Source organism: Bufo bufo, chromosome 6 (genome assembly GCF_905171765.1).
Source record: "Bufo bufo chromosome 6, aBufBuf1.1, whole genome shotgun sequence".
NCBI lineage: Eukaryota > Metazoa > Chordata > Amphibia > Anura > Bufonidae > Bufo > Bufo bufo.
The window spans coordinates 297,431,042-297,444,025 of NC_053394.1; the positions used below are offsets into that span (position 1 = coordinate 297,431,042).

The following is a 12,984-nucleotide window of genomic DNA, read 5'->3' on the forward strand; positions in this document are numbered from 1 at the left end:
ACGGATATGCCAGTGACTATACTGGCTAGTCATAAAGGGCTCCGATATTTTCCTGACAGGAATATATTGGCGAAAGTCTCAGCTTTTAATATCTGCATTTATGACTAGCCAGTATAGTCAGTGGCATATCCGTTTGGTGCATTTTTTCTGTGATTTATATGATTATATTTTCATCCGCACAATGCTCCGTTTTGTGTAGGATGCCCTTGTGGTGCATGTGGACCGCGCCGACATCCTCCACCGTATGCATTTTTTGCTGGGGATAGTCGTTTGCTGCGGTCCACATCCGGTGGGGCTGCTCCCCCAATGAAAAACACGCTACAGTGTTAGGGGTTGAGCAGCTCCTCCAGTATTGCCACTATATTTCTGTGTTTTTGTAAAGATTATTCAAGTTGTCAATTAGGTCTTGGGACCTGCCAAATTGAACGAGGTTTGATGATGAGTCAGTTTGTCAGAACAGAGCAATGACCTCCAGGAGATGTTATCGGGGTCAGTTATGTAGGCTTACTTATCACTAATCAAACATAAAAGTGGACTTTTAACACTGGTTATTAAGCACAGAAAATTAAGAGTCATTTATTTTTTGTATAGACAAGAGAAGAGCTGAGGGTCTACTGTGATCGGTCTGCACAATGTACAACCAAGTTTCTTTCAAGAAGGTGACCTCTGTCAAAACTGGCAGTATCAGTGATGGAGCTTACCACAGGGTATCAGGAGGCAGCTATGCCTCCAGTGTCTATGCTGGGGCAGGAGGACTGGGCACCCAAATTTCGAAAAATGTCACAGGAAGATATGTACAATATGGAAGTATTCAAATCATGGGGAATCAAAAGAAGACCATGCAGAACCTGAATGACCGTTTGGCCAGCTATATAAACCAAGTGCGCTCCTTGGAGAAGGCTAATGCCAAGCTAGATGGACATATTAGGGAGTGGTACAGCAAGAACAGTGGAAGCTCAGAAAGAGATTACAAGCATTACTTTGAAACTATTGAGGGACTAAGAAAACAGGTAAAAAAAATCATATGTTTTATAGGACATATCTGTCCATCATATCCATGTCTTCTATATGATGCTCATGCACATAGATCTTGATAAATGGTTAAATACATTATTATGCTTAAAGAAGTTGTCTGGGCTTTTACTATTGATGACCTATCCTCTGGATAGGTCATCAATATCAGATTGGCGGGGTGCTGGGTATCAGACCCCAACCAATCTGATATTGATGACCTATCCTTAGGATAGGTTATCAATAGTAAAAGCCCGAACAACCCCGTTAATAGATCATTTATTTACTCAACTCACTTACATATTCCACAGCACTTTACAGACACTTGCATTATACTGTCCCCAACAGGGCACACAATCTAAGTCCCCTATGTGGGAGGAAATTCGAGTTCATTGAGGAAACCCAAACAAATGCAAGGAGAACATACAAACTCCATGCAGATGGTGTCCTTGGTTAGATTCAAACCTAGGACCCCAGCGCTGCAAGTCAACAGTGCTAACCATAATACATTTTAAAAGAGTTACTATTTTTTCCTTAGTTTAAATTATTTTAACAAAGGCCAATTTATTAAATGACATACATAAACTAAATTCTAACTTCACTCAAGTCTGAGGATTTGCCTTCAGTCAATACCACAACTCAGATGTCATACTCATTAGTGAACACCAGTGATTCAGTATTAAATATTAACTACAACCATATACCGTGTTTTTCGCCCTATAAGACGGACGTTTCAGAGGAGGAAAATAAGAAAAAAAAATGTTTTTAATCAGACCTCAGAACAGACCCCCAATGTTATTACGTCCCCCAATCAGACCTCAGATCAGACCTCCATTTGAATGACCCCCAATCAGAGTGAGTAGAGAGCCCGGTGAGCGCTGCATTCACTGCTTCCCGGTCCTCCTATACTAATGAGCGTTTCCCTAAAGGAGGCAGTCTTGAGTATTCGCCCCATAAGACTTACTGACATTTGCCCTCCACTTTGGGGGGAAAAAGTGCATCTTATAGGGCGAAAAATACGGTATATGCCATCTTCCCTTGGGTATTATCTACTGCTTGTTGTCCACTAAGTGGCATGTAATCCTCTCCGCATGTCCTGTATCAGTTCAGTGAAGACACCATATTAATGGCCGCTGTACCATTCTTACTGTACATTTCGCTTTTTTCAGTGGAGTTAGGTGTTTGAGTTTTGTATGATTTATTTATGGCTATATTAACTTTTTTTTAGATCCTAGATGCCACCACAGAAAATGCTAGTATATTGCTTCAAATTGATAATGCACGGTTGGCAGGAGATGACTTCAAAACAAAGTAAGAAACGATTCTTTGTAAAAAAAAATTGGTGCCTCTTTTATAGTTGTTAACGGACTGGTAGGTGCCACTCAGATGACATGCAGTGGTGCGCAGGTTTACCTCATATTTTAGTCTGCACCGTGTTTCACTGCACACTGCTGGGGCTGTAACTGTAGGACTACACAGAGCTAGGGATGTAACTCTCTGGTAGTATTGAGCACGAATATTCAAATAGCGAATTTTTATTGCGAATATCGCCACTTCGAGAATTCGCAAATATTTAGAATATAGTGCTATATATTAGTTATATCGAATATTCATCATTTTTTTTCCATCTGAACACGATTCCTCTCTGCTTCTTGCTTGTGGGCCAATGAGAAGGAAGCAATGTCAAGTTCACAACAATACTTAGTGCACCAATCAGTAATCTGTAGTCAGACCTGCTAAAATGCGAAAAAATATTCTAATCCCTGCCGATTTGCGCAATCGCGAATATATTGGAGCACTTGACTCTAGCTGCATATAAAGCTATTCTAATGTTCTGCCGTGCCAACCATTTTCTCCAGTCTCAGGAAACTTATACCAGCTTGAAAAATGTAGCCAAAGTGACCCACGCCTGTATTTCACGTTACGAATTCGCATTACGCGATTTTTACATTGACAATTTATCGCATTCAATAAAATAATCTTGAATTCTCGAAATTCGCGAATATATGACGAATATTTTAAAAAATATTCGTTAAATATCGCAAATTCGAATATAGCCCCTGCAGCTCATCACTACTCTCTGGCTGCAAAATGCTGGAGCTGTAGACGTATGGCTGCACACGGCTGGATTTGTAGCTCTCTGGCTGCACATTACTGGGTATGTAGCACTCTTCCAGCACACTTCGGACTGTAGCTCCCTGGCTACACAGCGCTGGGGATATAGCTCTCTTGCTGCAAAATGCTGTAGATGTAGCTGTATGTCTGCTCACGGCTGGATATGTAGCACTCTGGCAGCACACTGTTTGGACTGTAGCTCTCTGGTTGCACATTGCTGGGGCTGTAGCTCTCTGGCTGCACTTTGCTGGGGCTGTAGCTATATGGCTGCACACAGCTGGCTATGTAGCTCTCTAGCAGCACACTGTTCAGACTGTAGCTCTATGGATGCACTTTGCTAGGGCTATAGCTCTCTGGCTGCACACAGCTGGCTATGTGCAGCGTACTCAAGTTAGGTTTAGAAATGTTCCTGGGTGTTGTAGTGCAATAGACACTAACCTGAGACGGCTGACTCTCTGCAAGGGCAGGTGATGATAAGAAATGTTCGTGACGCCAGTGCCAAATAAACGGTGGCACGCCGTTTGCTGATAGCAGGAATAACTGAGGAACCACGTGATGTTAAAACAGAACTCAAACTTTAGTAGTCATCATACATGGACATAGGTAGAAACGCAGTTCTTTTGCAGACAGTTGGTTGCAATACATTTGATGCAGGCAATATATATAGCAAGGTGACTTCAGAGTGTGAAACACAGGACTTGCAGTACAGGCGGCTTGCACTCTATTCCTGACTGATCCTGGAACATAGAAAATCTTCTCCAAGGCCCGATACCCTAGCTCTGGCGTATATCCTTGGTTTTATAATTATAAAGTACCTCCTCTGTTGTCTTGAGTACCTCTTGCTTTTCTGGACTTGCCTCTGTCTCTCTCTCAGCTTCCTCAGGCTCTTTAACTGAGGTGTTCCTGCTTCTGCATAGGTGAACTCAGGAGGGGAACCTTCTCCTTGAATCTGGAACCCGGTTACAGGGACTGCAATACCCTCTCCTGGTCTGCAGGCTTCAGGCCTGGACTTGACTCTGACATTGTCTAATCTCCAACTTGGTTCTCACTCTGGTTAGACTAGACTACCGACTCTAGACTGCCTCTCCTTACCCTGACTGGGCCTTATATAACCTAGGGCTCCCTAGCTCCCTCTAGTGACTAAGAGCTGGAATGACACCCCTAGCAGGCCTGTACATGCACATTTTACAGTAACAGGGAAGTACATAGCATTACATTACATTTTATAAAGACGACTCATACCAATCTCCCCATAAATAAGGGGGGGAACGACAGCACACCAAGTGACCTTTCTGTAGTGACGGGCATTATAGCCCCCGTACACTACATATGTCGCTCTCTGGCAGCACATTGCTGGGGCTGTAGCTCTCTGGCTGCACATTGCGGGGGCTGTAGCTCTCTGGTTGCACATTGCTGGGGCTGTAGCTCTCTGGCTGCACACAGCTGGCTATGTAGCTCTCTGGCAGCACACTGTTCAGACTGTAGCTCCATGGATGCACTTTGCTAGGGCTATAGCTCTCTGGCTGCACACAGCTGACTATGTAGCTCTCTGGTTGCACATTGCTAGGGCTGTAGCTCTCTGGCTGCACTTTGCTGGGGCTGTAGCTCTCTGGCTGCACATTGCTGGGGCTGTAGCTCTCTGGTTGCACATTGCTGGGGCTGTAGCTCTCTGGTTGCACATTGCTGGGGCTGTAGCTCTCTGGTTGCACATTTCTGGGGCTGTAGCTCTCTGGCTGCACACAGCTGGCTATGTAGCTCTCTGGCAGCACACTGTTCAGACTGTAGCTCTATGGATGCACATTGCTAAGATGTAGATCTCTTACTGCTGGGGCTGTACCTCTCTACACCACTGGGCTGTAACTAGTAGTATAGCTAAAAGCTCACAAGCAGTGTTGAGTGTAGCGATTCATTCGAAGCGGAATTCGGTTTAGGAAAACTTATTTGAAATTAATCTGAATTTTATCGCGTTTTGTGGTAACGAATAGAGTTGAGCGAACACCTGGATGTTCGGGTTCGAGAAGTTCGGCCGAACTTCCCGGAAATGTTCGGGTTCGGGATCCGAACCCGATCCGAACTTCGTCCCGAACCCCATTGAAGTCAATGGGGACCCGAACTTTTGGGCACTAAAAAGGCTGTAAAACAGCCCAGGGAAGAGCTAGAGGGCTGCAAAAGGCAGCAACATGTAGGTAAATCCCCTGCAAACAAATGTGGATAGGGAAATGAATTAAAATTAAAATAAAAAAAATAAAAATGAACCAATATCAATTGGACAGAGGTCCCATAGCAGAGAATCTGGCTTCACGTCAGCAGAGAATCAGTCTCTTCATGCCATAGCAAAGAATCTGGCTTCATGTCAGCAGAGAATCAGTCTCTTCATGCCATAGCAGAGAATCTGGCTTCATGTCAGCGCAGAATCAGTCTTCATGTCATAGCAGAGAATCAGGCTTCACGTCACCCACCACTGGAACAGGCCACTGTCACACATTTAGGCCCCGGCACCCAGACAGAGGAGAGCGGTCCCGTAACAGAGAATCTGGCCTTATGTCAGCGCAGAATCTGTCTTCCTGTCATAGCAGAGAATCAGGCTTCACGTCACCCACCACTGGAACAGGCCACTGTCAAACATTTAGGCCCAGGCACCCAGGCAGAGGAGAGAGGTCCCGTAACAGAGAATCTGGCCTTATGTCAGCGCAGAATCTGTCTTCATGTCATAGCAGAGATCAGGCTTCACGTCACCCACCACTGGAACAGGCCACTGTCACACATTTAGGCCCCGGCACCCAGACAGAGGAGAGCGGTCCCGTAACAGAGAATCTGGCCTTATGTCAGCGCAGAATTTGTCTTCATGTCATAGCAGAGAATCAGGCTTCACGTCACCCACCACTGGAACAGGCCACTGTCACACATTTAGGCCCAGGCACCCAGGCAGAGGAGAGAGGTCCCGTAACAGAGAATCTGGCCTTATGTCAGCGCAGAATCAGTCTTCATGTCATAGCAGAGAATCAGGCTTCACGTCACCCACCACTGGAACAGGCCACTGTCACACATTTAGGCCCCGGCACCCAGACAGAGGAGAGCGGTCCCGTAACAGAGAATCTGGCCTTATGTCAGCGCAGAATCTGTCTTCATGTCATAGCAGAGAATCAGGCTTCACGTCACCCACCACTGGAACAGGCCACTGTCACACATTTAGGCCCAGGCACCCAGGCAGAGGAGAGAGGTCCCGTAACAGAGAATCTGGCCTTATGTCAGCGCAGAATCTGTCTTCATGTCATAGCAGAGAATCAGGCTTCACGTCACCCACCACTGGAACAGGCCACTGTCACACATTTAGGCCCCGGCACCCAGACAGAGGAGAGCGGTCCCGTAACAGAGAATCTGGCCTTATGTCAGCGCAGAATCTGTCTTCATGTTATATCAGAGAATCAGGCTTCACGTCACCCACCACTGGAACAGGCCACTGTCACACATTTAGGCCCAGGCACCCAGGCAGAGGAGAGAGGTCCCGTAACAGAGAATCTGGCCTTATGTCAGCGCAGAATCTGTCTTCATGTTATATCAGAGAATCAGGCTTCACGTCACCCACCACTGGAACAGGCCACTGTCACACATTTAGGCCCAGGCACCTAGGCAGAGGAGAGAGGTCCCGTAACAGAGAATCTGGCCTTATGTCAGCGCAGAATCTGTCTTCATGTCATAGCAGAGAATCAGGCTTCACGTCACCCACCACTGGAACAGGCCACTGTCACACATTTAGGCCCCGGCACCCAGACAGAGGAGAGCGGTCCCGTAACAGAGAATCTGGCCTTATGTCAGCCCAGAATCTGTATTCATGTCATAGCAGAGAATCAGGCTTCACGTCACCCACCACTGGAACAGGCCACTGTCACACATTTAGGCCCAGGCACCCAGGCAGAGGAGAGAGGTCCCGTAACAGAGAATCTGGCCTTATGTCAGCGCAGAATCTGTCTTCATGTCATAGCAGAGAATCAGGCTTCACGTCACCCACCACTGGAACAGGCCACTGTCACACATTTAGGCCCCGGCACCCAGGCAGAGGAGAGAGGTCCCGTAACAGAGAATCTGGCCTTATGTCAGTGCAGAATCTGTATTCATGTCATAGCAGAGAATCAGGCTTCAGGTCACCCACCACTGGAACAGGCCACTGTCAAACATTTAGGCCCCGGCACCCAGGCAGAGGAGAGAGGTCCCGTAACAGAGAATCTGGCCTTATGTCAGCGCAGAATCTGTATTCATGTCATAGCAGAGAATCAGGCTTCAGGTCACCCACCACTGGAACAGGCCACTGTCACACATTTAGGCCCAGGCACCCAGGCAGAGGAGAGAGGTCCCGTAACAGAGAATCTGGCCTTATGTCAGCGCAGAATCTGTCTTCATGTCATAGCAGAGAATCAGGCTTCACGTCACCCACCACTGGAACAGGCACCCAGACAGAGGAGAGCGGTCCCGTAACAGAGAATCTGGCCTTATGTCAGCGCAGAATCTGTCTTCATGTCATAGCAGAGAATCAGGCTTCACGTCACCCACCACTGGAACAGGCCACTGTCACACATTTAGGCCCCGGCACCCAGACAGAGGAGAGCGGTCCCGTAACAGAGAATCTGGCCTTATGTCAGCGCAGAATCTGTCTTCATGTCATAGCAGAGAATCAGGCTTCACGTCACCCACCACTGGAACAGGCCACTGTCACACATTTAGGCCCAGGCACCCAGGCAGAGGAGAGAGGTCCCGTAACAGAGAATCTGGCCTGATGTCAGCGCAGAATCTGTCTTCATGTCATAGCAGAGAATCAGGCTTCACGTCACCCACCACTGGAACAGGCCACTGTCACACATTTAGGCCCCGGCACCCAGACAGAGGAGAGGTTCATTCAACTTTGGGTTGCCCCGCAATACACTGCGTGCAGAATTATTAGGCAAATGAGTATTTTGACCACATCATCCTCTTTATGCATGTTGTCTTACTCCAAGCTGTATAGGCTCGAAAGCCTACTGCCAATTAAGCATATTAGGTGATGTGCATCTCTGTAATGAGAAGGGGTGTGGTCTAATGACATCAACACCCTATATTAGGTGTGCATAATTATTAGGCAACTTCCTTTCCTTTGGCAAAATGGGTCAAAAGAAGGACTTGACAGGCTCAGAAAAGTCAAAAATAATGAGATATCTTGCAGAGGGATGTAGCACTCTTAAAATTGCAAAGCTTCTGAAGCGTGATCATCGAACAATCAAGCGTTTCATTCAAAATAGTCAACAGGGTCGCAAGAAGCGTGTGGAAAAACCAAGGCGCAAAATAACTGCCCATGAACTGAGAAAAGTCAAGCGTGCAGCTGCCAAGATGCCACTTGCCACCAGTTTGGCCATATTTCAGAGCTGCAACATCACTGGAGTGCCCAAAAGCACAAGGTGTGCAATACTCAGAGACATGGCCAAGGTAAGAAAGGCTGAAAGACAACCACCACTGAACAAGACACACAAGCTGAAACGTCAAGACTGGGCCAAGAAATATCTCAAGACTGATTTTTCTAAGGTTTTATGGACTGATGAAATGAGAGTGAGTCTTGATGGGCCAGATGGATGGGCCCGTGGCTGGATTGGTAAAGGGCAGAGAGCTCCAGTCCGACTCAGACGCCAGCAAGGTGGAGGTGGAGTACTGGTTTGGGCTGGTATCATCAAAGATGAGCTTGTGGGGCCTTTTCGGGTTGAGGATGGAGTCAAGCTCAACTCCCAGTCCTACTGCCAGTTTCTGGAAGACACCTTCTTCAAGCAGTGGTACAGGAAGAAGTCTGCATCCTTCAAGAAAAACATGATTTTCATGCAGGACAATGCTCCATCACACGCGTCCAAGTACTCCACAGCGTGGCTGGCAAGAAAGGGTATAAAAGAAGAAAATCTAATGACATGGCCTCCTTGTTCACCTGATCTGAACCCCATTGAGAACCTGTGGTCCATCATCAAATGTGAGATTTACAAGGAGGGAAAACAGTACACCTCTCTGAACAGTGTCTGGGAGGCTGTGGTTGCTGCTGCACACAATGTTGATGGTGAACAGATCAAAACACTGACAGAATCCATGGATGGCAGGATTTTGAGTGTCCTTGCAAAGAAAGGTGACTATATTGGTCACTGATTTGTTTTTGTTTTGTTTTTGAATGTCAGAAATGTATATTTGTGAATGTTGAGATGTTATATTGGTTTCACTGGTAAAAATAAATAATTGAAATGGGTATATATTTGTTTTTTGTTAAGTTGCCTAATAATTATGCACAGTAATAGTCACCTGCACAAACAGATATCCCCCTAAAATAGCTAAAACTAAAAACAAACTAAAAACTACTTCCAAAAATATTCAGCTTTGATATTAATGAGTTTTTTGGGTTCATTGAGAACATGGTTGTTGTTCAATAATAAAATTAATCCTCAAAAATACAACTTGCCTAATAACTCTGCACTCCCTGTATAATGGTAAAATGAAATTAAAAATAGTATTGAATGAGGAAGTGCCCTGGAGTAGAATAATATATTGTTAAGGGGAGGTAGTTAATATCTAATCTGCACAAGGGATGGACAGGTCCTGTGGGATCCATGCCTGGTTAATTTTTATGAACGTCAGCTTGTCCACATTGGCTGTAGACAGGCGGCTGCGTTTGTCTGTAATGACGCCCCCTGCCGTGCTGAATACACGTTCAGACAAAACGCTGGCCGCCGGGCAGGCCAGCACCTCCAAGGCATAAAAGGCTAGCTCTGGCCACGTGGACAATTTGGAGACCCAGAAGTTGAATGGGGCCGAACCATCAGTCAGTACGTGGAGGGGTGTGCACAGGTACTGTTCCACCATGTTAGTGAAATGTTGCCTCCTGCTAACACGTTCCGTATCAGGTGGTGGTGCAGTTAGCTGGGCGTGGTGACAAAACTTTTCCACATCTCTGCCATGCTAACCCTGCCCTCAGAGGAGCTGGCCGTGACACAGCTGCGTTGGCGACCTCTTGCTCCTCCTCTGCCTTCGCCTTGGGCTTCCACTGGTTCCCCTGTGACATTTGGGAATGCTCTCAGTAGCGCGTCTACCAACGTGCGCTTGTAGTCGCGCATCTTCCTATCACGCTCCAGTGTGGGAAGTAAGGTGGGCACATTGTCTTTGTACCGGGGATCCAGCAGGGTGGCAACCCAGTAGTCCGCACACGTTAAAATGTGGGCAACTCTGCTGTCGTTGCGTAGGCACTGCAGCATGTAGTCGCTCATGTGTGCCAGGCTGCCCAGAGGTAAGGACAAGCTGTCCTCTGTGGGAGGCGTATCGTCATCGTCCTGTGTTTCCCCCCAGCCACGCACAAGTGATGGGCCCGAGCTGCTTTGGGTGCCACCCCGCTGTGAACATGCTTCATCCTCATCCTCCTCCACCTCCTCCTCATCCTCGTCCTCATCGTCCTCCAGTAGTGGGCCCTGTCTGGCCACATTTGTACCTGGCCTCTGGTGTTGCAAAAAACCTCCCTCTGAGTCACTTCGAAGAGACTGGCCTGAAAGTGCTAAAAATGACCCCTCTTCCTCCTCTTCCTCCTGGGCCACCTCCTCTTCCATCATCGCCCTAAGTGTTTTCTCAAGGAGACATAGAAGTGGTATTGTAACGCTGATAACGGCGTCATCGCCACTGGCCATGTTGGTGGAGTACTCGAAACAGCGCAACAGGGCACACAGGTCTCGCATGGAGGCCCAGTCATTGGTGGTGAAGTGTGTCTGATCCGCAGTGCGACTGACCCGTGCGTGCTGCAGCTGAAACTCCACTATGGCCTGCTGCTGCTCGCACAGTCTGTCCAGCATATGCAAGGTGGAGTTCCACCTGGTGGGTACGTCGCATATGTGGCGGTGAGCGGGAAGGCCGAAGTTACGCTGTAGCGCAGACAGGCGAGCGGCGGCAGGGTGTGAACGCCGGAAGTGCGAACAGACGGCCCGCACTTTATGCAGCAGCTCTGACATGTCGGGGTAGTTGCGAATGAACTTCTGCACCACCAAATTCAGCACATGCGCCAGGCAAGGGATGTGCGTCAAACCGGCTAGTCCCAGAGCTGCAACGAGATTTCGCCCATTATCGCACACCACCAGGCCGGGCTTGAGGCTCACCGGCAGCAACCACTCGTCGGTCTGTTGTTCTATACCCCGCCACAACTCCTGTGCGGTGTGGGGCCTGTCCCCCAAACATATGAGTTTCAGAACGGCCTTCTGACGTTTACCCCGGGCTGTGCTGAAGTTGGTGGTGAAGGTGTGTGGCTGACTGGATGAGCAGGTGGAAGAAGAGGAGGAGGAAGCTGAGTAGGAGGAGGAGGAGACAGGAGGCAAAGAATGTTGCCCTGCGATCCTTGGCGGCGGAAGGATGTGCGCCAAACAGCTCTTCGCCTGGGGCCCAGCCGCCACTACATTTACCCAGTGTGCAGTTAGGGAGATATAGCGTCCCTGGCCGTGCTTACTGGTCCACGTATCTGTGGTTAGGTGGACCTTGCCACAGATGGCGTTGCGCAGTGCACACTTGATTTTATCGGACACTTGGTTGTGCAGGGAAGGCACAGCTCTCTTGGAGAAGTAGTGCCGGCTGGGAACAACATACTGTGGGACAGCAAGCGACATGAGCTGTTTGAAGCTGTGTGTGTCCACCAGCCTAAATGACAGCACTTTATAGGCCAGTAGTTTAGAAATGCTGGCATTCAGGGCCAGGGATCGAGGGTGGCTAGGTGGGAATTTACGCTTTCTCTCAAATGTTTGTGAGATGGAGAGCTGAACGCTGCCGTGTGACATGGTTGAGATGCTTGGTGACGCAGGTGGTGGTGTTGGTGGTACATCCCATGTTTGCTGGGCGGCAGGTGCCAACATTCCTCCAGAGGCAGAGGAAGAGGCCGAGGCGGCGGCAGCAGCAGCAGAAGAGGCCGAGGCGGCGGCAGCAGCAGAAGAGGCCGAGGCGGCAGCAGCAGAAGAGGCAGCAGGGGGAGCCTGAGTGACTTCCTTGTTTTTAAGGTGTTTACTCCACTGCAGTTCATGCTTTGCATGCAGGTGCCTGGTCATGCAGGTTGTGCTAAGGTTCAGAACGTTAATGCCTCGCTTCAGGCTCTGATGGCACAGCGTGCAAACCACTCGGGTCTTGTCGTCAGCACATTGTTTGAAGAAGTGCCATGCCAGGGAACTCCTTGAAGCTGCCTTTGGGGTGCTCGGTCCCAGATGGCGGCGGTCAGTAGCAGGCGGAGTCTCTTGGCGGCGGGTGTTCTGATTTTGCCCACTGTGACTGTATGTTTTTTAGCAGCCTTTAAACCCTGCAGCACATGCTAGGCTGAGTAGATGATGTACAGTTAGAGAGCCATGTGTTCTTCCTAAAATGGCTGCAAGACATGCTGTATTCCAGGTCACCCTGCTGCAATATCTTTGTAAATGATTTTCTCTTGTTCATTTTTCTGTATGCTTTGTTATATCCTGTAACATGTATGTGGGAATGTAATATAATGACTGCCTGTTATGATATAGGTAGGCTGGTGACCTGGCTGTATACCACATAGTGGCAGTGTTTCCCTGTTGTATTACAGGTATGTTGCTGTTATCTTCATATACTTGTTCAATGTAAAAACCACTATACGATCACTGTTTTATAATATATTTAGAGTGCAGACATTTACTGTGAAGGAGGTGGGCTGGTGACCTGGCTGTATACCACATAGTGGCAGTGTTTCCCTGTTGTATTACAGGCTCCAGCCAAGTGCACTCCACCTCAATAAAGCTTTAAACCACAGAAGACCTGAGTGTCGTCCCTTAGAGTCCACTTAGAGTTTATGCCTGGAGGAGCTGGTGACCGAGTGAGTGTGAAAGC

At 48.0% G+C, this 12,984-nt stretch overlaps 1 protein-coding gene across 1 annotated transcript in view; it reads left to right on the plus strand.

Moving 5' to 3' along the window:
* The first annotated feature begins 572 nt into the window (after positions 1 to 572).
* The window catches only part of LOC121006124 (keratin, type I cytoskeletal 19-like), a 44,707-nt gene continuing 32,295 nt past the window's right edge, over positions 573 to 12,984 (plus strand). Inside the window, exons 1-2 of the mRNA XM_040439065.1 lie at positions 573 to 1,010; positions 2,240 to 2,322. Coding sequence (XP_040294999.1) covers positions 633 to 1,010; positions 2,240 to 2,322 — 461 coding nt within the window. The 5' untranslated portion in view covers positions 573 to 632. The remainder of the gene's footprint in view (positions 1,011 to 2,239; positions 2,323 to 12,984) is intronic.